The sequence below is a fragment of the Suncus etruscus genome, chromosome 7, assembly GCF_024139225.1.
Source record: "Suncus etruscus isolate mSunEtr1 chromosome 7, mSunEtr1.pri.cur, whole genome shotgun sequence".
In the NCBI taxonomy this organism is placed as follows: Eukaryota; Metazoa; Chordata; class Mammalia; order Eulipotyphla; family Soricidae; genus Suncus; species Suncus etruscus.
In genome coordinates this window covers 20006373-20033003 of record NC_064854.1, presented here as the reverse complement: position 1 = coordinate 20033003, position 26631 = coordinate 20006373, and the positions used below count along the sequence as shown (strand labels likewise).

Sequence of the window (26631 nt, the reverse complement as noted above, 5' to 3'; positions counted from 1 at the left end):
AAGAGTAGAACATTATTTTAGGGAGGGCCATATACCTGGCCATGGTCAGGGTTACTCTTGGCTCAGTGCTGGGGATCTAACCCGTGTCTCCGGCATGCAGTGCCCCAGCCCATAGAGCTCTCCCTCCTGCTGAAGGACTGACCTATTATGTCAGTCTCTGATTTTAAATTAATGATACCAAAACACAAGAATTCATGTACCTTGGGGCCGGGTAGGTGGCGCTGGAGGTAAGGTGTCTGCCTTGCAAGCGCTAGCCAAAGAAGGACCGCGGTTCGATCCCCCGGCGTCCCATATGGTCCCCCCCAAGCCAGGGGCGATTTCTGAGCACATAGCCAGGAGTAACCCCTGAGCGTCAAACGGGTGTGGCCCAAAAACCAAAAAAAAAAAAAAAAAAGAATTCATGTACCTTAGGGCAGGGGTGCGTCTAAAGTCTAGACAGTGATGGTTCATGGATTGGGGAAAAGAGGCTATTTTCTTATATTTTAATTTTTTGGGGGGGGTCACACCTGGCAGCGCTCAGGGGTTGCTCCTGATTGCGCTCAGAAATTGCTCCTGGCATGCACAGGGGACCATATGGGATGCCGGGATTTGAACCACCATCCTTCTGCATGCAAGGCAAACACCCTACCTCCATGCTATCTCTCCGGTCTGTATATTTTAATTTTTTAATTTTAATTTTTTCATTTTGGGGCCACACCCTGTGGCACTTGGATTACTCCTGGCTCTGCCCTCAGAAATCGCTCCTGGCAGGGTCTGTTCTGGGTCGGCAGCATGCAAGGCAAACGCCCTAGCACTGTGCAATCACTCCGGCCCCTATTTTCTCATGTTTTTATTATGATGAATGAAACTGAATTAATTACATTTTCATGTTATTTTTCTTTTTGTATTTAAATGGTACCAGTACTCTTGTTTGGCGATGCCTTTTCTTGGGAAGCAAAGAACTTATTTTTAATAGGTCTTCATAGTGATATTGACTCAGTCAACTGGAGTTAGGATGAGGGTGTCAAGCTATGACCCCAATGCTACAATGTACCCATTAGTGGTTTTAGTTCAGACTTTGAGCTAAGAATGGTATTCACTGTTTTCTCTGATCAAAGGGAAAAAAATCCAAAAAACTAGTATATTATGAAATATTAAAATATTTCAAGTTTAGACTTAAGTGTCTGTAAAGTGTTGGAACATAGTCTTATGCATTTGTTTCTATGTTCTTGGCTTTTCCTTTTCTGCACCAGCAGTGTTGAATAGTTGCAGTAAAGACTACGTAGTCTTCAGAGGTTCATTTTAGAATGAACCTTTGCAGACCAAATTTGCTGACCTCTGATTTATGATATTCTCCAGTGGCCTCATTTCAACTTTCAAAACATTTTTTTTTTTTTTTTTTTTTTTTTTTGGTTTTTGGGCCACACCCAGTAACGCTCAGAGGTTACTCCTGGCTATGTGCTCAGAAGTTGCTCCTGGCTTGGGGGACCATATGGGACACCGGGGGATCGAACCGCGGTCCGTCCAAGGCTAGCGCAGGCAAGGCAGGCACCTTACCTTTAGCGCCACCGCCTGGCCCCCAACTTTCAAAACATTTGATGAGTCATTTCTCCAGCTGGATTTTGCTTAGTGAAATTTTCCCAGGAAAATTTAGTGAGGTTATTCTAGTGTCCAGAAGGACATGTCAGATGTGTTGTATTCTGCTTTGCTCCATCACTAGGGTCTAAAAAGTTAGTCCAGTGGAAACTACTTTTTTAGGAGCTTCATAAACTTCAAAACCAAACCACCAGTGCAATGTAGTACGTTCCTAAGAACACTAAAAGACACACAGCGAGAATCTTTTTGAGTACTACTTTTGAAAATGACTTAATTTGCAGCCAGAGCTGTAGCTCAGTGGTAGAATGTGTGCTTTGCATATGTTCATGTTTTGCATTAAATATAATGTAATTTACAATTCATAATTAATCTTTGTAGTTTGTATTTGCATTATGATTTGAAATTGAAGTTTACAAAAAAATTTTTTGGGGGGCCACACCCATTTGACGCTCAGGGGTTACTCCTGACTATGCGCTCAGAAATCATTCCTGGCTTGGGGGGACCATATGGGACACCAGGGGATTGAACCTCGGTCCATCCTACACTGGCGCTTGCAAGGCAGACACCTTACCTCTAGCGCCACCTTCCCGGCCCCAACAAATTTTATACTTGTAAACTACTACATAAATATTTGGTAATCAGGAAAAAATGCACCCAGCCTTTGAGTCATCCTCTACAATGCTTAGGGTCATACCTGACTCTGCATTCAGGAATCATTCCTTCCTTTACTCCTTAAGAGGTTGGGGATCCATCTGGAGCCCCAGGGATGTAGCCCAGGTTGACTGCGTGTATGACCGAGAGCCTTACCTGCTGTCCGAACTCTTCCCAGACTCTGGGAAGAGTTTATCACTTGAACTTTGACATTTTGAAATGTTTCAGTAGTTGTGCATTCCTCATATGAGTTTGCAAGTGTACCATTTCAGTGCAGGAGTAGTTGTGTCCCTGGCTCCAAGAGATGGCCTGGCCTTTGAGTTCATGGGTTGTTTATTTAGTATTTGCCCAGTATGTTGACATTTGGCTACCCAAAAGGTGTAGGGTTTCTTCCAAAGAAACTCTTCAAATCATTGTCAGAGTTAAAGGATAATTTTCTTCTTGTTGTTGCATGTTGTTCTTAAAAACTAACTTGTTTAGTTGTGCTAAATATTTTTGGTTACCCATATTATGTGTGAGAACAATGTATGGTTATAATAAAACATAAGAGTTTTCGTTCTTGGCTGACACTAAATTTGCTTCTGCAGGCCTGATTGTTAAGCTACTTCATGTTCTTGGAAGAACTGATGCTACGATGTAATTGCTTGCGTAAATTTTAATTTTCAGGTACATTTTGATCATTTTTAGTGAGTGTTCAGGATTCTGTCAGTTTGTGAGATGAATAGATTTTTGTGGAATACCCCAGTTCATCATAGGTGATCACATTTCTCTTTGATTAGATAATCAGATGATTCATTTCTTTATAGGCGTATTCTACATTCTAAAGGGGAACTAAGTGAAGATAGGCACAAGCAGTATGAGGAATTTGCTATGTCGTATCAGAAGCTGCTTGCAAATTCTCAGTCCTTAGCAGATCTTTTGGATGAAAATATGCCAGATCTGCCCCAAGATAAGCCAGCCCCGGAAGGTAAGACAGTAGACATAAAAGCAAACATTGTATGTTTTTTCATAAAGTTGTCTTTAGTTTTGTCAGTTGTATATTATTAAAAAATCTTTTATTAATATTGATTATTAGAAATGTTTCTCTGAATGCAAACTGCTTTGATCTTCTGTAATAATGATGCTATATATTGAGTTTTAATAGAGTGATTCAAGTAGAAATAGCATTCTTGGATTATATACTATAGGGTTTTTAGGTGCTTTTCGGGGGGGAGAGCTCATGGGTAATGCTCATGGGTTACACCTGTCTCCGCAGCCTAGCAGGCTTGGGGGACGATATGGGATGTCAGGGATTGAACTCATTGTTGGTCCCAGGTAGCTACATGCAAAGCCCTACCACTGTGCTATCACTCCAGCTCCCAGGAGTTTTTATTTTTTGGGGGTGGGGGGTGAGGAGGCTATACCATGCAATGCTCAGGGGTTACTCCTGGCTCTGCACTTAGGAATCACCCAGGTTAGGCCGCATGCCAGGCAAATGTCCTCTCCACTGTGCTATTGCTCTGGTCCCAGGTTTTATTTTTAAACTGTACTTAGTGTCATGGAAAGATTCACTTCATTTTTCAGATAGTTAAGAATGAGGGAAAAAAAAAAGAATGAGGAGAATTGAACTTGCCTTCTAATGTTTCTTCCATTTATTTATTTATTTTTGGGTTTTTTTTTTTTTGGGTCACACCGGTAACACTCAGGGATTACTCCTTGCTATGTACTCAGTAATCGCTCCTGCCTTTGGGGGGGCTAGATGGGACTCCGGGGGATTGAACCGCTGTCTGTCCTAGGCTAGCACGCTGGGCAAGGCAGACGCCTTACTGCTTGTGCTACTGCTCTGGCCCCTTTTTCTTCAGTATTCTTATTTTTAGTTTATTGGTATGGATGATACTGTTAAAAGTTTACCTTGAAGTTTGGGGAAATGAGTTACTTTTCATTGATGTTTGTACTTAATATTTGATTATCCTGCGGTTGTTAGGGCTTCTAATCTTTTTCTCACCTACCCTGTCAAATGCTTGGTAATAATGCTGTTAGGTAAAGAAGAGATCGCTGACCTTGAATTTAGCTGGCAGTCCTATTGATCTGAAAATCTAGGGGACTAGAGGGATGGCTCCAAGGGCAGACATAAACTCTTCCTACAAGAGACTGGGATAGGTTCTGCCTTGGGGGTCCCCAAGCACCACTGGGAGCATGTCGAAGTAGCGTTCTGGGACTGACTCCTGAGAACTCCCAGTTGTGGTCCAAAGCCACCTCCTCCTTACTTAGCAGTTAGTGTTTCAGCTCAGCAGTGCTAAGAGGCCATGACCAGTTTCTGTAACCTGTTTTATTCCCTGTGACATCTTGTCTCGAATCTTTGACCTTTTCTTTTTGAAAGAAAAATGAAGTATTTATCTTTTTTATTGTATTATTAAAAAACTGCAAATTAGGGGCCGGGCGGTGGCGCTGGAGGTAAGGTGCCTGCCTTACCTGCGCTAGCCTAGGAGACGGACCGCGGTTCGATCCCCCGGCGTCCCATATGGTCCCCCAAGAAGCCAGGAGCGACTTCTGAGCGCATAGCCAGGAGTAACCCCTGAGCGTTACCGGGTGTGGCCCAAAAACCAAAAAAAAAAAAAAAAAAAAAAAAAAAAAAAAAAAAAACTGCAAATTAAGAAGATCATTCTTTCATGTGCATTATAAATATTACCCTCCAAGACTGCAGCATTTTTACCTCTGAAGTTGGTATTTCTTATTAAGTCATAAATATTATGTAATTTTCAAGATACATACATAAAATATTCAGGTATAGTATAGAATGGAAAATGACAGTCTCTTCCGGATAGAGCAATAGTATAGCAGGTAGGGCTAGCCTTGCATGCGGCTCACCCGGGTTTGATCCTTGGGACCCTAGGTAGATCACCATGCACGCCAGTAGTTTTTGAGCACAGATATAGAAATAAGCCCTAGAACTATAGTGTGTTGCTCCCCCCCCCTGAAAAAGTTCTTTGTCAGATTGTGGGAACGGTTCTCCTGCAAAAAAAATTCTTTGTCAATGATTTTATCATTCTACTGAAGAAAATGGCAAATTATTATTTTTTTTAGTAATTTATCATCAGTGTTAGTGTGAAGATAATTGTGATATAAGTGCTACAGAGCCTGGGAAAGTTGGGACACTCAGAAACATGACTTATGGGAGAAGTAAAATTGTCAGCTAAATGTTTAAAGTTGGTCAGTTACTTAAATTTCTTTTGTTGTTGTTGTTTTGTTTTTGTTTTGGTGTTTGGGTCACACCCGGCATCGCTCAGGGGTCACTCCTGGCTCTACGCTCAGAAATCACTCCTGGCAGGCTCGGGGGACCATATGGGATGCCAGGATTCGAACTACCATCCTTCTGCATGCAAGGCAAATGCCTTACCTCCATGCTATCTCTCAGGCCCCAAGTTTCATACATTTCTTCTTATGTTTTTTTTTTTCATGAAGTAAGCTTGATAAAGCAAATGATGACTTAATTTCATATCAATTGCTTAAAATATTTAAGAGAAAGGTATCTTTATGGTGTTTTCTGGTCTATTCTGGTTTAGGGCTTCTAATTAAAACAGTTTGTGACTTGATGTCTAAACTCACAGTGAAATGAATAATGCAGAGAACATGTTGATTGAAGAGTTTCTGCTTATCAAAATAGTCCAGACTCATTCATTAAGCCTTGAGCATGTTTAAGTATCTTGTCATGTTTGTCGTGCAAAGACTGAAGTGACTTAATGTCTCGTACTTTATTATAGAGCATGGACCTGGAATCGATATCTTCACACCCGGGAAACCGGGGGAATATGACTTGGAAGGTGGTATTTGGGAAGATGAAGATGCTCGGAATTTCTATGAGAACCTTATTGATTTGAAGGCTTTTGTTCCTGCCATCTTGTTTAAAGATAATGAAAAGAGTTGTCAGAATAAAGAGTCTAGCAAGGAGGATTCTAAAGGCAAGTTCTGGAGGGAAAACGTTTATATCATTATAAAAATTGGTTTCACCATAATAGTAAAGTTCTTCTTTGCGGGGAGCTGGAAAGGTCTGGGTCGCCGCTGGCATGCAAGGACCAAGCAGCACCACATCTTGAGGGCCTGGCATTGAACTACAGCCTCAGTGTCCAACGGTTGCCAGAGTGGCTCCTCCTTGGAAGGTGCCCGCTTGAGAATATCTGGCGACAAAAAAAAAAAAATCTGTGGCTGATAGCTTTTTTTATAGTCATTAAATAAGCAGATAAGCTCAAACACAATGTATTCATGTGAGATCTTGGTAAAAGAAGATTTCCCCCTCATTAGATTCTTGGGATGAGTCTTGGCTGTACAATGTCCTTCACATACTTTGTTCTTTACGGACTCGATATCTCTGAAAGTGTGTGTGAAGTCCTGAATGACCAGTTTACATAATGTGTTTTGGGACAGGAATTAGGTGGTGCTGGTTAGGATGGTAGTTAGTATTATAAACCAATTTTCTTTTCTTAATTCTGAATTAAAATTGTGTGCAACGTAGTAGTAGCTAGGGCATTTGTCTTGCACGCGGCTGACCTAGGTTCGATTCCCGGCATTTCATATGGTCCCATGAGCATTGCCAGGGTGATCCCTCATAGCCATTGTATTCCTTTCCTTTCCCCTTCGCTCACCCCTCAAATCAGATTACTTAATTACTTTTTTTTTTGTGTTTTTTTTTCTTTGTTTTTTGGGCCACACCCGTTTGATGCTCAGGGGTTACTTCTGGCTAAGCGCTCTGAAATTGCCCCTGGCTTGGGGGAACCATATGGGATGCGGGGAATGGAACCACTGTCCTTCCTTGGCTAGCGCTTGCAAGGCAGACACCTTAACCTCTAGCGCCACCTCACCGGCCCCACTTAATTACTTTTTCTGGAATGAGTATGGTCATCTTTTGGAAGAGAGCACTATACTAGTGACCATGAATGATACTTTGAAATCTTTTTTTTTGGTTTTTGGGTCACACCCGTTTGATGCTCAGGGGTTACTCCTGGCTATGAGCTCAGAAGTTGCTCCTGGCTTGGGGGAACCATATGGGATGGATCGAACCACGGTCCATCCTGCGCTAGCGCTTGCAAGGCAAACACCTTACCTCTAGCGCCACCTTCCCAGCCCCGATACTTTGAAATCTTTTGTTTTGGGGTCACATCCTGCAACGCTCAGGGGTTATTCCTGGCTCTACGCTCAGAAATTGCTCCTGGCAGGCTCAGGGGACCATATGGGATACCAGGATTCGAACCACCGACCTTTTGCATGCAAAGCAAATGCATTACCTCCACGCTATCTCTCTGGCTCCATACTTTGAAATCTTGAGCCGAGACTATAGTATAGCTGGTAGAACCCTTGCCTTGCATGCAGCCTACTACCCAGGCTCAAATCTCCAACATCCCCTATAGTCCCCTGAGCCCCACCAAGAGTAATCCATGAGCATAGGGATAAAAAAAGATATTCTTTTTTTTTTTTGGTTGGGGGGGGTCACACCCGACAGCGCTCAGGGGTTACTCCTGGCTCTACGCTCAGAAATCGCTCCTGGCAGGCACGGGGGACCATATGGGATGCCGGGATTCGAACCACCGTCCTTCTGCATGGAAGGCAAATGCCCTACCTCCTTGCTATCTCTCTGCCCCCCCCCCTTTTTAAAAGATATTCTTGCTGTAAGATAAATTTTACTCTAATTTTATGGAGACAAGGTTGAAATAGTTTATATATTTCAAACAATATAGGGAATAATGATAAAATACTAATTTTGCATACTCACTTCACCTTCCTGTGTTTTTTTGTTTCATTGATTTTTTTGGGGGGGTGGGGGAACACCCAGCAGCACTCCTGGCTCTATGCTCAGAAATTGCTCCAAGCAGTCTGGGGAACCGAATGGGATGCTGGGATCAAACCAGGTCTGTCCTGGGCCGGCCTTGTGCAAGGCAAATTCCCTACTGCTGTGCTATAGCTCCAGCCTCCCCCCCCCCCCCCCCGTTTTGGCAGTTAAATTTTTAAATAAACACTTCCTCATAGATAACTTATTTTGTTTTATTTTGTTTTTGCGGTGGGAGGGGAGATATTTGGTTTGGGGTCACTCCCAGTGGCACCAAGGATTGAATCCAGGCCTCACATATGCAGAGCTTCTGCTCAGCCTTCAGAGCTCTTTTCCTGCCTCACAGATATTTCTGAAGCCCCACAGAGGTCTGTATGTTTTAGTTTGTTTCAGGCCACACAGCCTGTTCTCAGCGCCTACTCCTGTCTCTGCTCAGGGATGACTCTCTCCTTTTTTTTAACTTCTATTTTTATTTATTTTATTTGGCTATACCTGATGGTATTCAGTGCTAACTTTTGGCTCTCTACTCAGGATCCTTCATGGCAGGGGTTGAGGGACAATATGGGATATCGGATTTCAGGAACTGAACCTGGAATCAGCCACATACAAGCAAGCACTTTATTCACGGTTCTATCTTACCAGCCCCTAGGGGGGTTACTTTTCATGTTCTGGGGACCTAGTATGGTACAGAGTGCAGATCTGGTCAGGATCAGTTATGTGTAAGGCAAGTGCCTTAACCCCTGAACTAGCTCTCTGACCTCCAAGAGTAACTTCAAAGAAGTTAGATAGACATGGCTGTATTTCTTCCAGTTTTAAGGATTGGAGAAAACTGATTTTTGCTCTGGTTTATCTTATCATGGTGATAAAAATCATAAAACCATAGATACTAAATTTCTTTTTTTTTTAAGCAGAGGTGAAAGAACCAAAGGATAATAAGGAAGTATCAAATCCTGATGATTTGGAACTTGAGTTGGAGAACCTTGAAATTAATGATGACACCTTGGAGTTAGAGGGTGGGGAGGAAGCTGAGGATCTTACAAAGAAACTTCTCGATGAGCAAGGTAAAGTGCCATTTGGCCAAAACTTTTCATTTGGGGGAGAGCAGGGTGGGGGCCAAATCTACATCCTCCCATCTATGAAGCATGTGCTCTGCCTTGGGCTAGAACCCTGAGCCCTGTGGTTTTTTTTTTTGTTCGTTTGTTTTTTGTTTTTAGTTTTTGGGTCACACCCGGCGGTGCTCAGGGGTTACTCCTGGCTGTCTGCTAAGAAATAGCTCCTGGCAGGCACGGGGGACCATATGGGACACCGGGATTCGAACCAAACCAACCACCTTTGGTCCTGGATTGGCTGCTTGCAAGGCAAACGCCGCTGTGCTATCTCTCCGGGCCCGAGGCCTGTGGTTTTTGAAGATTGAAGTTTGATTAACTGGCCATGGGTTTATAATACTGTGAGATTTTACTTTTCTTTATGGATTCCTCGCCCACCAAAGTTGTAGTGTCAGCTCACTATCAAAATGACTACTCTACTTTTTCTTTTTCTCTTCTGTAGCTGCTTTGGTATTGTTGAGTCCAAGTTTTATTAGAGTTGGATTGGTTGGCAAATGTTTTTTGATTGGGAGGGTGTGGGGATGGAGATGAGGGGGGAGCTAGTTTATTTGCATTATACCTTAATAGGTAATTCTTATATACATATTACTAATTGTTAGCATCCCAAATTTATTTTAATACTGTATATTACAAGTGTATATATATATATATATATATAATTTTTATTTATTTGGTGTTTGGACCATACCGAGTTATGCTAAGGGTTCACTCCTCACTCTTAACACTCAGATCACTTCTGGCAGTGTTTGGGGGAACCACATGGGGTCCCAGGGGTTGAACCCAGTTGACTGTGCAGAGCTTACATTATCAGCTAATGATCAAAGTATAAGATGATTCTTTCTTGTCATCTCTACATAAGTAGCCTAAATGGCAAGAAGCTTTGGTTCTCCACAGATCAGCAGTGGAGGTGCTGTTAATTAAAGACACTGAGTTTGGGTTTCTGGGCAGGTATGGTGACTGATTTAGGGCCAGGGCTGTTCATGGCTGAAGAGCACTTGCCTTATATATATAAGCCCCAGTGTTCGATTTCTGCATCACCAAAAATTTTTCTTTTTTTTTTTTTGGTTTTTGGGCCACACCCGGTAACGCTCAGGGGTTACTCCTGGCTATGCGCTCAGAAGTGCTCCTGGCTTGGGGGACCATATGGGACACCGGGGGATCGAACCACGGTCCGTCCAAGGTTAGCGCAGGCAAGGCAGGCACCTTACCTTTATCGCCACCGCCCGGCCCCCACCAAAATTTTAAAATATAAAAAAAATTCATATAATACTGCCTTCATTTGTGATAGTTTGTATTTAATGTAGAAATGTGCTTTTTTATAGTTGATAGCTGAAAGGTGGAGTCATTTACAATAAATGCTCTATTGTAAAATGAGCCTTTGTCCAGAATCCTGTTGGATTCAGTCCTATTGGACAGAAGAGTTGTATTCCTTTTTTTTTGTTGTTTTTGTTTTTGTTTTTGATTTTTGGGCTACACCCGGCGGTGCTCAGAGGCTACTCCTGGCTATCTGCTCAGAAATAGCTCCTGGCAGGCATGGGGGACCATATGGGACACCGGGATTCGAACCAACCACCTTTGGTCCTGGATCGGCTGCTTGTAAGGCAAACGCCGCTGTGCTATCTCTCCGGGCCCGAGTTGTATTCCTTGATATATCTCTTCACGTAGGGGCCCCACAGTTTGGGAAGTACCATTTCTAACCAGACTTCATTGTCATGATGCTAGAAATTTCCTAAACATCCAGGGCGACAGGTCCAAAACACTCTATTTTCAGAAGTAAAAGCAGTGCCTTCGACTTTTCTGAGTAACTTAGGGTGGCAAGTTTTCATCCTTTGTCCCTCTTATGTTTGAAATTAATTTCAAATTGAATTTCTGTTAGAACAAGAGGATGAAGAAACCAGCACTGGGTCCCATCTCAAGCTCATTGTAGATGCTTTCCTCCAGCAGCTGCCCAACTGTGTCAACCGAGATCTCATTGACAAGGTATGGAGTCTGCTGGGGAGCTCCGCGTTCGGCCTGCCCGGAGGAGGTCATTCCCTGGGAGGGACATGGTTTCTGGACCATTTTCACCACAGAATGAACTAGTTCTGCTAATGTCAGCCTGACCTGGGATCCAAAACCAACACATAAAAGTGGAACCACCTCATTGTAAATGCTCTGGTTAGGAGGTGGAACTTTCTTTAGCTTCTGGCTGGCTTGGATTTGCTCCTCTCCACAGGGGCCCTGGAGTTTGGAAAGTACGATTTGGGAACAGAAGTTTTTCAAGTACCACCAGTGGCTTCCTGGTGTTCTTAGCACTTCAGGAAAGCTGCAAGGTCAAAACTATTTTCAGGGGACTGGAACCACAGTACAGTGGGCAAGACTGATTTGGGATTGATACAGTGTTGTCCCCCCCCAATAAAAACCACAAAAGACTATTTTCATATTATTCCTAGGTGTCCTTTTGCACATACCCATCCTTTTCATTGCTTTTGACATTCTCAAAAGTGATATTGGGGGCCCGGAGAGATAGCACAGCGGCGTTTGCCTTGCAAGCAGCTGATCCAGGACCAAAGGTGGTTGGTTCGAATCCCGGTGTCCCATATGGTCCCCCGAGCCTGCCAGGAGCTATTTCTGAGCAGACAGCCAGGAGTAACCCCTGAGCACCACCGTGTGTGGCCCAAAAACCAAAAACCAAAAAAAAAAGTGATACTGGACAAAACCGCTTGTATTTTTGATGCAAATTGAAGTGTAGTGGAAATATATTTTAAAGTATTCTCCATTGCCATTTTATTTGGTATTTAAAAACTATGCGAATTCCCTTGATATATTGATAAGAATTTATCAATATATTTTACTTTTACAATTATTTATTGGGGCTAGATAGAGATATTATAGGGAATAAGTACTTGTCTTTTTTTTTGGGGGGGGTGGTGGTCATACCCAGCAGCATTGAGGGGTTAATCCTGGCTATACGCTCAGAAATCTCTCCTGGCAGGCTCGGGGGACCATATGGGATGCCGGGATTCGAACCACCGTCCTTTTGCATGCAAGGCAAATGCCCTACCTCCATGCTATCTCTCTAGCCCAGTATTTGTCTTACATGCAGCCTACCTGGCATTGTATATAGTCTCCTGAACACCACCAGATTCCCAGAGCCAGGAGTAACCCCTGAGTACCACCAGGTGTGACCCCATTGCCCTCCCTAAGTCATTATTTTATAGCATAAAATGATAAAATGCTGGGTACTGAACCCAGGTCTCATACCATGCTCATACCATGAGCTCTCTGGCACCTAATCTTTTTTATTTTTTTTATATTTTTTTTGGTTTTTCGGGCCACATCCATTTGATGCTCAGGGGTTATTCCTGGCTAAGTGCTCAGAAATTGCCTTTGGCTTGGGGGAACCATATGGGATGCCAGGGGATTGAACCGCAGTCCTTCCTTGACTAGTGCTTGGAAGGCAGACACCTTCCCTCCAGCGCCACCTCGCCGGCCCCGGCACCTAATCTTTTGATACTAACTTTTTTCTGGCCTTGAGTTTTCCCCCAAGACCATATGATTCCCTGAACACTTCTTTTTTGTTTGGTTTGGTTTGGTTTGGTTTTGGTTTTTGGGCCACACATGTTGGCGTTAAGGGATTACTCTAGGCTTTTTTTTTTAGAAAGCTCTCCTGTTAATCTCAGGGAACCATATGGGATGCCAGGAATTGAACCTGGGTCTGTCTTGGGTTGGCTACAAACGCACTACCACTGTGCTGTTGCTCCAGCCCTCCCTGAGCACTTATTATTATTTTTTGGTGGTTTTTGGGTCACACCCAGCAGTGCTCAGGGGTTATTCCTGGCTCCACGCTCAGAAATTGCTCCTGGCAGGCACAGGGGGACCATATGGGACGCAGGGATTCGAACCGATGACCTCCTGCATGAAAGGCAAATGCCTTACCTCCATGCTATCTCTCCATTTTTTTTTTTGTTTTGTTTTGTTTTTTTTTTGGGCCACACCCGTTTGATGCTCAGAGGTTACTTACTCCTGGGTAAGCGCTCAGAAATTGCTCCTAGCTCGGGGGGACCATATGGGACACCTGGGGATCGAACCACGGTCCTTCCTTGGCTAGCGCTTGCAAGGCAGACACCTTACCTCTAGCGCCACCTCACCAGCCCCCTCCCTGAGCACTTCTAAGCGTAACCCCTGAGCATGCTGGGAGCTGGGAGTAGCTTCCAGGCACTTACTGCATGTGTCCCAGTCTCATCCCTCTTAGATGTGTAGACACACTGTATTTACAGAGTCCCAGTGGTTCTTGCTTTGGTTTTTCTATTGCTTCGATACTGTACATCTGATATACCTTTTCTAGCAAGTATTTTTATACTTAATCCAGATGTTAAATATGTTTGTTGAAATAGTGAACATATGTATTTTAAAAGAATATTGGATTATTCTATGGTATGATGTAGCTTATTTTCTTTTCCTTTTTGTGCTATGCTTGGTGATGCTCAGGGGTTACTCCTGGCTCTGCTCAGGGGACCTTATGGGATGCCAGGGATTGAACCTAGGTTGACCTCATACAAGAACACCCTCCTTGCTGTACTGTTGCTCTGGCCCTTATTTCTTTTCTATTATCCTATGAGCTTTAATTATTTTCTTGATTCCTGGTAAGTAACCTTGAAATTTTCTAGTTAGATACAATTCCTGATATTGTATTTCTTGGCTCTTGTGAGGCCAAAGACATTAATTGTTCTTTCCATATAATTATTTGCAGTTAAGTCCTTATTGGTCTTCTGGCTTCTCACTTGAAGATCTGGTAATGACACTAGGTTGCTCATAGGAAATTAAAAAAGAAATAGGAGGGGGCCGGGTGGTGGCGCTGGAGGTAAGGTGCCTGCCTTGCCTGCGCTAGCCTAGGACGGACCGAGGTTCGATCCCCCGGCGTCCCATATGGTCCCCCAAGAAGCCAGGAGCAACTTCTGAGCGCATAGCCAGGAGTAACCCCTGAGCGTCACAGGGTGTGGCCCAAAAACCAAAAAAAAAAAAAAGAAATAGGAGGAGTTTGGTACATAGGTTGCAATTAAAAAGCATAAAACATTATTTGGGGATCAGTAAGGAAAGATGGCATACATTTTGTTATTTTAGTTAGGAAAATGCTTAAAATAATTGTTTTACATCTCTTTTTGACTTATGAAGTAGAAATCTATTGTAGCGTACAAGGTTTTTACCTTGCAGTAGAGAAATTGAACTTTTTTTTAAAAATAAGATGTTTGCTTTACCCCCTCCTTGCAGGCAGCAATGGACTTTTGCATGAACATGAACACAAAAGCAAATCGGAAGAAGCTGGTGCGGGCCCTCTTCATAGTTCCCAGACAGAGGTAAGTATTAAAAAAGTATTGTTAGTGTTTTTGTAGTAATGACTGTAAGGCTTAAGCTCTTACTTTTCTTTTGAAAATAGCCCTTTCAACATATGTAATTTATTAGCATATTTTCTAGATTCTGTTTCTAGAAATTATATTCCTGAATCATACGTTATTAACTCTAGTGAGACTCATTCACTCTGATGCCTATGTAATAATTCTAAAAAGTATTTTAGGAATAATAGGCAACTTAAGCATAGTGGTAACCTAATCTAATAACGAGAAATAATTGTTTTATGTTTCTGCCATGAGGAGAAAGAAATGTTTAAGTTTTAGAGAGTGTTTTAGTTTTGTGTAAAGACTACTAGTAGAAAGACTAGACTAAAGAACTATTTAGTTTTGTTGGTGGCATTTACATGAACATTCTCAAGTTTGGGGGTATTAAAGTTTCTGACTGAAAGTTACATTAGTATATTATTGATAATTTAGAAACATATTCAGTGGCAATCAAAACACATTTCCTAAATTACACCAAATTAAACTACCTCACTTACATACTTCAGGATTAATACAGTTTTAATCTTAGGAATTGAGGAGATTCTCTTCTCTTTCATTAACATTGAATTCTAGAAGATTTTCTTTAACCATTATCGTGCCTATGTACAATAGAGGTAAGGGTAAGAATTCTGCAGGGTTTCAGCTGGAGGCTTCTTAGTGAGACTTGAATTTGGTCCCTTTGTAGGTGGGCTGCTGTCTCACCATGACCTCTTAATAATGGTCAGTTTTCTCCAGTGAAAGTTGCTATTTTGGGGGGGTGGGAGAAAGGGGGTGTGCACATGGTGATGCTTCTGGTAAAATGCTGGGAGGGACTGTGCAATGCCAGAATGGAACCTGAGTGTCCTGCAGGGTGGGTATGTGCTGTAGCCCGCCATCCTAGACCTCTCTTCTGCTTGCCTGGGTGCTGAGGCATTTGGGGTACTGAAGCTTTCTGGGTATTGAAGTGTTTGGGGTGCTGAGGCATTCGGGATGTTTAGGTGTTTGGGGCCCTGCGGTGATTGAGCTATTAAGTATTAAGGTGTTTGGGGTGTTGAGGGGTTCAGAGTTTGAAGCTTTTGGGGTGTTGAGGGGTTCGGGTGCTTAGGTGTTCTGAGTGATAAAGCAATTGTGGTGCTGAGATGTTTGGAGTGCTGAGGCGTTCAGAGTGGCAGTGTCAGAACTTGAACCTAGGGCTTCACGTATCAGGCAGAGATGTTATACCATTGGGCTACTTTTTTTTCAGTCTTTTCCTTGCATATTGATTTTTAGCTCATGACAGTTTCTTTAAAACAGGAATTCACTTTTTTTTATCTTAGCGGGACAAGGAAGATAATTCTATATGTTTTAATATAAATAGTAGAAAATTAATAATTACTAGCTGAGAAATTCCAATAGATACATGTTTTTATTATATAAATTTATACACTGCAGTCAGTTCTAAAGTGCCATCACTTAAGAAGTAGACTATTGCTTCCTGTATAATTGAGAAGAAAGACTTTTTAGTCTTTCTAGGATTTTGATTGTGAGGCACTTTTTAATATATGTAGTTGAATGAATAAAACTCAAATTATTTTTGGGGGCTGGAGTGGTGGCACAAGTGTTAGGGCACGTACTAACCTAAGATGGACCAAGGTTAGACTGCCCAGCATCCCATTTGGTCCCCCAAAGAAGTAGGAAGTGGTAATTTATGGTTTGAGTTTTATGCTTGTTTGGGTTTGGTTTTTGGACCACACTCCAAGCCAGGAGTGATTTCTGAACGCAGAGCCAGGAGTAACTCCTGAGTGTCACCGGGTGTGGCCCAAAAAGCAAAAATAAGAAAAGAAAAACCTCAGATTATTTCTTTCCTGAGATCTTAGGCAGAATATATTTTAGGTTATCCTTTTCTTTAGGTGATCATTTATCATTTACTCAATAAAATTACATTTTTTTATATTTTTCTCTTTGTCAGTTTGAGGAAACATATGGTAACAACTTTCTGTACTTATAGTAGTTATAACTTACTACAGACTAAATCAAAGGTAACAAAAATCGACAATTTTACTAGAAGTCTTGCAGTGAGAGTTTGGAAGTTCGCTTATAAAAATACATTTTGCAGGGCCGGGAAAGTGGCGCTAGAGGTAAGGTGTCTGCCTTGCAAGCGCTAGCCAAGGATCAGGACCTCGGTTCGTTCTCCTGGCGTCCCATAAGGTCCTCCAAGCCAGGGGCGATTTCTGAGCGCATAGCCAGGAGTAACCCCTGAGCGTCAAATGGGTGTGGTCCCCCAAGAAAAACAAAAAACAAAAAAAAAATACATCTTGCTCACTTGACATCCTCTACCATTCCTCTCTACCTGTATTCATCAGAGTCTTCAGAAACTATCTACCCTTTGATCTTAATCTTTGATGAGTCAGGTCATACCCTTTATAACTCAATAGACTATCTGCTTAGGTGAGCAGACAACTTAGAAAGTAAAAGTAAGTAGAATTTGAAGCAATGACTTGAAAGTAGTAGGGAGTGGTAATTTATGGTTTGGGTTTTATGCTTGTTTGAGTTTGGTTTTTGAACCACACCCAGAATTGGCCCCAAAATGCTCAATACACTTACTTGCCTCTATACTCAGGGATCACTCCTGTCAGTGCTCAGTGACTCTATGCTATATTGGGGGCCACTTCTGGCTAGCTATTTGCAAGGCAAATGCCTTACCTGCTGTACTAGGTTTCCAGTCTCAGAAGTGACAACTTACAATTTATAGGGGAGAAAATGTAAAAATTCAAGCTCTTTTTATTTTCAAGGGAAAACACACCATGAAATATAGACCACATATAACCTTATAGACATGAAAGGTATAGATAGAATGCATTAGGATTCTTATCAATTTAGGTGATCAGGGAAGGTTTGAGTATTTCTAAATTTGTTTATTCACTGAATCTTAAAGTTGCACTATGTGCATCAATAAGGAAGACTATTACTGAGCTTGTTCATTTGTACATCTTTTTTTTTTTTTTTTTGGTTTTTGGGCCACACCCGTTTGACGCTCAGGGGTTACTCCTGGCTATGTGCTCAAAAATCGCCCCTGGCTTGGGGGGACCATATGGGACGCCGGGGGATCGAACCGCGGTCCGTTCCTTGGTAGCGCTTACAAGGCAGACACCTTATCTCTAGCGCCACCTTCCCGGCCCCTCATTTGTACATCTTAAGGTGCACTATGAGTCATGACTAGTGCAGAGCAAGACCCTGTATTTCTGGGGCTGCAGTCCCCCAGAGGCCACCAGTATTTGAACCTAAAGACTGCCTGGACCGAGGATCGCTTATTTCATCAACCCCTAAAAACAGAGTCAGCTAGAGCAGGAATGGACAAGAGAATGCAATAGCGAAGATTTGGGAGCCCAGAGGGGAGGTCTGGGGCCTGGCTGTGCTCCTGATTTATTTCTGAGTGTGCTCAAGGAACACTCCTGGTAATGCTCGGGGATCACATGTGGTGTTGAGGATTGAACTAGGACCAATCTCGTGGAAAGCAAATACCTTAATTTCTGTTTTAGCTCTCTAGTCCTGCAAAGATTTTGCAGAGGCAACAATATGTGCAAGAGCCAGAGACAAGGAAGCTCATGACAACCAATTACTGCAGAAGCCTCTCTTGGTTGCCCTGAGCCTTGTCCTCTAGAGCATAAATGGACGGAAGCAGGGTCATGTTCTTCCTTAGCCTCGGAACTTTAGCATAGTGCCTGACTTGTGCAGGAGGTGAAATTCTGTCGTGTGACCGGTAATTCCCCTTATCACCTGTCACATAACCTGGAGTGCCTCGTTTCACCTTGCCTGCTGTCAGCTCCATCAGTCCTGAGACCCATAGCTCTTCTTGCAAAATCCCAACCTGTAATGGTTTTCTTGGATAAATTTTGTTCTCTACTTTCAAGCCTCTGGTTCGTCTGTGTGCAAAGCAAACGCTCTACCACTGTGCTATTACTCTGACCCTTGTATCAGACAGATTTTTAAGGTATATTTATGCCCCTCCCCACCTCTTTTTGTATTTGTTACTCTGGTTGTTTCTTAATTCTTCATCTTTATTATATTTCCTAATGTGGCTTTAGGTCAGTTCTTTGCCCTGCCATCCTGGTTCCAGTTTTTTATTGTATATAAGGGATCTTTGTTTTGCCTCTTGAACAAGCATGTTGATGTCATTTTGCAGTCTACCTGTTTGTGTTAACTCTGTTAACTTTACATTTGTAGCTTCTGCTCTAATTCTCTGTGCCAAATCTGGATGGATTTGACAGCTTCAGTTAACCTGATGCATGTTTGCAGTTGTATTTACAAGTGTCATCCTACATTGCTCCCATAGTACATTTTTTTTAGTGTCCCCACCCCATAGTTGTTAAGGTCTCATTGGCATGGGAGGATAGTACAAACTCAGTGCAGTCTTTTTTGGTTTGTTTTTGTTTTTGGCAGTCTGGAGTTACTCCTGGCTCTGTGCTCAAGAATCAGACCTGATGCTCAGAAGACCAGCTTGGCCAATGCAATGCAACTCCCTTCCCGCTATGCTGTCACTCTAGCCCCAACTCAGAGCAGTCTAACAGTAAAAAGATACTACTCATCACGGTCGCAGTTCTATTCAGGGAAGGCATTTGTACAAGCACTCGGTTCTGTGAATTTACTACATTTAAAATATTATATCAGTCAATTTAATTATATCAATCTCTAATTTGTACAACTAGATTTCTAGTGTGTCTATTTTCCTGGTATTAATATTCATGGTAGCCTTGTCTGAAGATTTCAGTGTTTTAGATAAAATATCCTTACTCTTATGTTTTTTGTTTGGGGCCACACCCAGTGATGCTCAAAAGTTACTCCTGGCTCTGCATCCAGGAATTACTCCTGGCCTGCTGGGGATGGGGGACATATAGGATGCCGGGGATTGAACTGAGGTTGGCCATGTGCAAGGCAAATGTCCTACCCCCTGTACTAATTGCTCTGGTGCTTTGTGTTACTGCTTCTTATGTATTGCTTCTTATGTAGACATGTCACTTCTGTAGCCAGGAGTAAAATTGTGTCATCCCTTAATTTCATGTTTACCACCTAGATCAAGGTCTAGCAACTCCACAAAGCCTTCTGAGAGTTCTCCTGACCAGATTTTATGTAATTGGGGAAAGTACCTAAGATTCCATTTTCTTGTTGAAAATAGAATTTAGTGACTAAATCCATGAGGATTTAACCTAGTTTTAACAGATGGCTATCTCGAATCTCTTTTGAATAATAGTATATTCTGCAGAGGGCAAGTGCTTTGCTTGATTTTTGAATAGCTTTTCCTGATTTAGCTTTGCAGAGAATTTGCTGGAGTTTTGTGGAAGACTCTTCTCAGACTTCTTAGAAATTGGGAGAATGAGATTTGGATTCTGTTGTATGTTTTTACCACTTGGTGGCAGTGTTGTTTTGGGAACATGAAAGTGTTTCATAGGACATTTAATTTTGGATTTCAAAAGACCTGGTCTTTATTTCATACCATTTCATCTTTTGGGGAATCATCTGCTTCTGTGTTTCCTATAGAAGTCCTTTGTATTCTTTAGTTGAACAGTTAATTGTTCTTTTACATTCCTCTTTCCCCAGGTGTTTTTGAGCACAGAGATAAAATCATTTTCAGCAATTAAATTCTTTAGATTTCAAAGAGAACTAGTTATTCCTTGGGGAGAATTGATCGATTACTAAAGCTAAAACCCTTAGAACTAAGAACTCTTAGTTCTTTTGCCCTTTCAGTAACAAGGGTGTTTGTTTCTGTGTTCTTACTACTTGAATTTAGAGAGAAGATGTTTACTTCCTGGATTGTAAACTACTAGCGGGGTACATGAGACTCTGAAAATTATAGACAAAGTTTTATTATTGTGTAAGGAGGGAAAAATTGTTCTTTCTAAGTGACTCATTAACTCTTGGTAAACAGTTATCATACTCTTAGAAGATTTAGAGTTTGGGCCCGGAGAGATAGCACAGCGGTGTTTGCCTTGCAAGCAGCCGATCCAGGACCAAAGGTGGTTGGTTTGAATCCCGGTGTCCCATATGGTCCCCCGTGCCTGCCAGGAGCTATTTCTGAGCAGACAGCCAAGAGTAACCTCTGAGCACCGCTGGGTGTGGCCCAAAAACTAAAAAAAAAAAAGAAGATTTAGAGTTCAAAGAAGGCTCTACATTTATTTTCTGACTGATTTTTTTCTTTCTTTTTTTTTTTTTTTTTGGTTTTTGGGCCACACTCGGCGGTGCTCAGAGGTTACTCCTGGTTGTCTGCTCAGAAATGGCTCCTGGCAGGCACAGGGGACCATATGGGACACCGAGATTCGAACCAACCACCTTTGGTCCTGGATCGGCTGCTTACAAGGCAAACACCGATGTGCTATCTCTCCGGGCCCATATTTTCTGACTGATTTTTAAAATAGTTAGATACATATTGACCTTAAATATTCACACAGAATAAGAAAAAAATTTACACAGAAGTGGTCGTTATGGTGGTTTGTTTTATTTATTTATTTATTTATTTATTTATTTATTTATTTATTTATTTATTGGTTTTGGACCACACCCTGTGACACTCAGGGATTACTTCAGACTATGAGCTCAGAAATCACTCCTGGCTTGGGGATATGGGATACCCAGGGATCGAACCGCCATCTGTCCTAGGCTAGCTTGTGCAAGGCAAACGCCCTACTGCTTGTGCCACCACTCCGGCCCCATGGTCTTTATGTAAAACTTTGAGTCTGGCATTTATTTAGCACTCTAGTCCCTTCTGGGTGTTGTTTCTAGGAAGGAGCAAAAACAGAATCACAGAGATAGAACTAACATTGACCAAACCTTTGATTTCTTATATTACAGCATGGGGATTTTAGTTTGCAAAGTAAATAATCAAAGAGCTTAAGTGTTCAAGTAGAGCAGGATGACATGTATTAGCAACTAAATTTTATTTTAGGAAAAAGGGATTTTAGAAATTTGGTTGAGGTAAGTAGCCTTTGTGTATCTGGATTAGAAAATTCTGAGAAAATGGAATGTCTAGCTTTTATGCATCTAATCCCAAAAGAAACAGTTCATAGTAGTAAAACTTGTCTAAGGAATTCTCAGATTTTTTTAATGGTTTTTGGGCCACACTCGATAACACCAGGGAGACTCCTGGCTCTGTGCTCAGAGCTCACTCCTGGTGGTACTCATTGCAACTGAAAGCACTGGGACCGGAGAGATAGCATGGAGGCAGGGTGTTTGCCTTGCATGCAGAAAGTCGGTGGTTTGAATCCTGGCATTCCATATGGTCCCGAGCCTGCCAGGAGCGATTTCTGAACATAGAACCAGGAGTAACCCCTGAGTGATGTTGGGTGTGACCCAAAAAACAAAAAACAAGCAAAAAAGAGAAACTGAAAGCACTTAGTTGTGTTGTTAGTTTGCCAGAGTTTAGTATTAATATAGATAGTTTTTATTTAGGAATGAATCTGTATTTTTATTTACTTTTTGTTTGTTTTTATTTTTGGGCCACACTCAGCAGCGCTCAGGGGTTACTTCTGGTTCTGCGCTCAGAAATCGCTCCTGGCAGGCTCTTAAGACCATATGAGATGCCAGGGATCGAATCCAGGTCTTTCCTGGGTTGGTCTTGTGCAAGGCAAACACTCTATCACTGCTGTCGCTCCACCTCCTGTTTTTACTTTTTTTAAGGGGATGAAGAAACAGGGTTTAGATTAGATTGGGCTAATTGGAGAACATAGAAAAATAAACAAAGTAACTTTCTAGGAATAGAAGAATAATATGGAAAATGTAATCTCAGACTTTATTGACAGAAGCTACCAAGATAAAAGTTAGTTAAAAAAAGAAATATAAGACACTGGCGAGATAGCATGGAGGTAAGGCATTTGCCTTTCATGCAGAAGGTCATTGGTTCGAATCCCGGCATCCCATATGGTTCCCCGAGCCTGCCAGGAGTAACCTCTAAGCATTGCCAGATGTGACCCAAAAACCAAAAAAAAAAAAAAAAAAAAAAGAAAAGAAAGATAGAAATATAAATCCAATGGGTCAGAGAGATAGCATAGCAGTAGGGCATTTATCTTGCAAGCAGCCGACACAGGAAGGACAGGAAGGATGATGGTTCGATCCCCAGTATCCCATATGGTCCCCCAAGCCTGCCAGGAGCGATTTGAGAGCAGAGCCAGGAGTAACCCCCGAGCGCCACTGGGTATGACCCAAAACCCAAATAAATCAATAAATATATAAATCCAAGAGTTTTTTTTTGTTTGTTTGTTTTTTGTTTTTTTGGCTTTTGGGTCATACCCGGTGGCGCTCAGGGGCTACTCCTGGCAGGCACCAGGGAACACATGGAATACCTGGGATTCAAAACACTGTCCTTCTGCATGCAAGTATACGCCCCACAGCTATGCCATCTCTCTGGCCCCTAAATTCAAGAGCTTTATAAACCATAAAGATAAAGAATATTTAAAAGGCTAAGGGCCACTGGAGCTTTAATAGAGGGGTACGATGCTTGCCTTACAGCGACAGGCTAGGTTCACTCCCCTGCACCACGACGTAATGTTCCCTTGAACCCCAACAGGAGTGATTCCTGAGTACAGCCAGGAGTGAGTGGGTTTAACGTTGTAGGCGTTGCTTAACCCTCTCCAAAGTCATGAAACTAATTAGTCATTAGTGTATCACCACCGAATTGTATTTAACAATAGATTAAAAGCAAAAATCTACCCCTGAACTGCAAATAAGTAAATAAACAGACACAAAAAAATTCAGCATTATTGAAGAGTATTGATCCTAGCAATAAAATAATAGTGGAGTAGTTTTTTGGGGTGAGGCAGGGATACACCCAGCAGTGCTCAGGGTTTACTCCTGGCTTTGTGCTCGGAATTAATCTTGGCAGTGCTCTCTTAGGAAGGAGAATAAGAAACAATATGATCATTCCATTAGTTACCTCTAGTTATCTGATAAACTTCACTTTTTTTTTTTTGGTAAAGTAGAAAACTCCATTGTGATATTCTTTGGAAGACAGGCTGGTTCAGGGTCATTGAGATTAAAGCTCCTGGTGTACTGACCCATGACAAGACAGTCATTCAGCTGCCAAACACTATTGAGAACCTGCTGTTTTGTGTTCATGTTTTGCTCATGAAGTCCCCTAGAGCTTACCTTACCATCTCTTGGGGCAGAAGGAGGCCAAGTTAGTAGTAAATGTGGTATGAAAACAAGGGGTAGGGCAGAGGAAAGGGTAGGACTGGGCGAGTGGGGTGGGTTTGCACTGGAGGGAGGCCCTCTCAGAGGGATGAAGTTGCCTGCATGGGAAACTAGCCAATGAGGGAACTGTGATGCAGTAGGCCTTGGGCAGGGCAGGGTAGTTCCTGAAGCTGCAGAAGTGCTCTTGGGTAGAGTTGGAACCTGGCCTTGGCTCTTGTATCTGAGCTGATATTTCTTTTTTTTATGTTTTTGCTTTGGGGGCACACCTAGAAGTATTCAAGGGTTTCTCCTGGCTCTGCAGGATTGGGACATATGGGATGCAACCTGGGTAGGCCGCGTGCAAGGCAAATGCCCTACCTACTGTGCTGTCGCTCCAGTCCCTGAGCTGATCTTTCTGACCTATAGTGTGGCAGGTGGGAGGCAGGACTTAGACATGTGTGTTAGGCTCCATAAATTTTTTGGCTGATTGATGAACTGGAAAAAAAAACCCAAAGTAGATATGAAAAAGAAGTAAGCTTCATATGCTTTAAAAATACACCTTAAGTATACTATTCTAATGGTTGGAAATTGAAAGAAGTACATTTGATACTGGGATGAATCCATGTAATAGGCAAGTGAATTAAAGATGGGCTTGTCCCACACTGAACATTTTTTTCTTGGGTTGGAGTGATAGTACAGTGGGTAGGGTACTTGTCTCGAACACACCCAACCCTGGTTTAATCCTGAAATCCATGTTTTCTTGTGCACCTCCTGGAATGATCCCTGTGAGCAGAACCAGGAGTAATAAGCCTTGACATCGCTGGGTGTAGCCCAAAAATAAAACAGAAAACAATAAATTTTCTTTTATTTGAGTCACTGTGATTTACAGTACCATTAATGATAATGTTTCATGCATACCATGTTCCAGTGTCCCCATCTGCAGTATCCCTCACTCCACCAAGTTTCCTTCCCCCCACCCACATATCTGCCATGGTAAATTCAGTTCTTAAGCCAGTTTTCTAGTTCTGTTGCCTTTTGGATTTTGGGTTTTTGACAGTTTGAAGACAGAATAGGATGTTGGGGATGGAACCAGGTGAGCAACCATATGAGTAAACAAATGCCTCTCATCTCCATTGTTTTGGTTTGCAAATCCTTGATGATCAGGGATGTGTAGTCTTTTTCCATTTTGCTATTCACCACCTGCAAGTCTTTGAAGTTTTTGATCATCCTGTCTCCCCATTTTTTTATTTTTATTTTATTTTATTTTTTGGTTTTTGGGTCACACCGGCAGCACTCAGGAGGTACTCCTGACTCTACGCTCAGAAATCACTCCTGGCAGACTTGGGGGACCATATGGGACGGGATTTGAACCACTGTCCTTCTGCATGCAAGGCAAACACCTTACCTTTCTGCTATCTCTCTGGTCCCTTTCTCCCCATTTTTTGATGGACCTGCTTTTATTTTAGTTTCAGAAGTGCTTTATGTATGTTGGATATTAACCCTTTGTCAGGAGTCATGGACAAGTATTTTCTCCCAGTCTGCTCTCAACTTTTCTTATGCTAAGGGCCAGATCAATAGCATAGAAGGTAAGGTGTTTGCTTTGCACATGGCTGACCTGGTTCAATCCCCAGCATCTCATATGATTCCCCAAGCTTCTTTCAGGAGCGATTTCTGAATGCAGAGCCAGAAGAAACCCCTGAACGCTGCTGGGTTTGGCCTCAAACTGAGCAAAACAGAAAAACTTTTCTTGTGCTAGTATCTTAGGAGACACTAAGAAGATTCTTGCGTGCTTATTAGAGTAATTTACTGAAATATCATATTTGTGTCATCCGAAAGAGATGGGCCACACTGACCACACTGTTGGTGTGATGGGATCTTAGCCCTCATTGGGTGAAAACTTTAAAGGATTTTGAAGAACTGTTTGAAGGTTGAACACGAAGTGTTTTGTATTGGGTCTCGGCTTAGTGGATTGCAGTCTCCTTTGTGTTTATAAAGGGGTGAAATGGCTTTACAAATGGATTCAGGTATGGTTGCAAAGCCAGTGAGTGGGCTCTTCTCGCTTCAGTCCTGCCTTTTTTCTGAGAGGGTGATTAGAAGAGTGACTGGAGAGGCGGTAGAGGGTCACAAGTTAGATGGTGTAAGATGCTTCAGCCGGGCTTACCTCATAGGAACTAACGGAATAATGTCTCAGGTATGTTTCAGGTATTCTGCTCAGGCATAGAGGTGTATTAGCCTTCATCGGGCACTTTCCTCTCCTTTCCCCACTTTTCACAATTACCTCTGTTCTTTCTCTTTCTCCACTTTGTCCCTTCTTCAGCTCAGATTTAATTTGTCCTCTAGACCTAGTTTTCTGCATCTGGATCTGAATCTTTCATGATTTGTAGGCCTGTCTGATGGTCAGCTCCTTGTCTATCTTGCCTTGTAGTGTTACACTCAGACAATTAGGGGGTCATTTGTGAGCTAAGTGATTTCAGGCTGTCCCAGTTGTGAGCTTTCTTGGAGTTTCCGCTTTAATGCTCACTGACAGCTTCCATTCTTTATAGTCTGAGCATTTTGTTTAGGTGAGCTTGTCCCTGCTTTCTGCCTTCATCTTCTCACCACTGACAGTGATTTTATAAAACAGCACTTACTGAAGGAATGAAAAAGAAAATGTAGCTTGTTTATTCCGTATGGCAATGAAGCCTGGAGCCTATTGTTTATAGCAAGTTTGGGACATTGAAGTGCTTTGATAAGGGACTGGTTGGGTGACAGCTTTTTGTTGTCTGTAGTTGAGCTTCCCAAAATTACTTGTTCTGCTGCCCCTTTTAGGAGGGTGAAAAAAATCACCACGAGTCTCCCTGGAAGTTGACCTTCTTTTTTTTTTTTTTTTTTTTTTTTTTTTGGTTTTTGGGCCACACCCAGTAACGCTCAGGGGTTACTCCTGGCTATGTGCTCAGAAGTTGCTCCTGGCTTGGGGGACCATATGGGACACCGGGGGATCGAACCGTGGTCCGTCCAAGGTTAGCGCAGGCAA

The 26631-nt window shown here is 42.3% G+C and overlaps 1 protein-coding gene across 3 annotated transcripts in view; it reads left to right on the top strand.

Annotated features, from left to right (window-relative positions):
• UPF2 (UPF2 regulator of nonsense mediated mRNA decay) overlaps positions 1 to 26631 on the top strand; it is a 79245-nt gene that overhangs the window by 13553 nt on the left and 39061 nt on the right. For 2 of the 3 annotated variants that reach the window (XM_049777077.1, XM_049777076.1), the window contains 5 exons: positions 3033 to 3193; positions 5967 to 6164; positions 8932 to 9084; positions 11006 to 11109; positions 14380 to 14465. In XM_049777077.1, the coding sequence (XP_049633034.1) occupies positions 3033 to 3193; positions 5967 to 6164; positions 8932 to 9084; positions 11006 to 11109; positions 14380 to 14465 (702 nt within the window). The remainder of the gene's footprint in view (positions 1 to 3032; positions 3194 to 5966; positions 6165 to 8931; positions 9085 to 11005; positions 11110 to 14379; positions 14466 to 26631) is intronic. The other variant, XM_049777078.1, reaches the window with a different exon arrangement.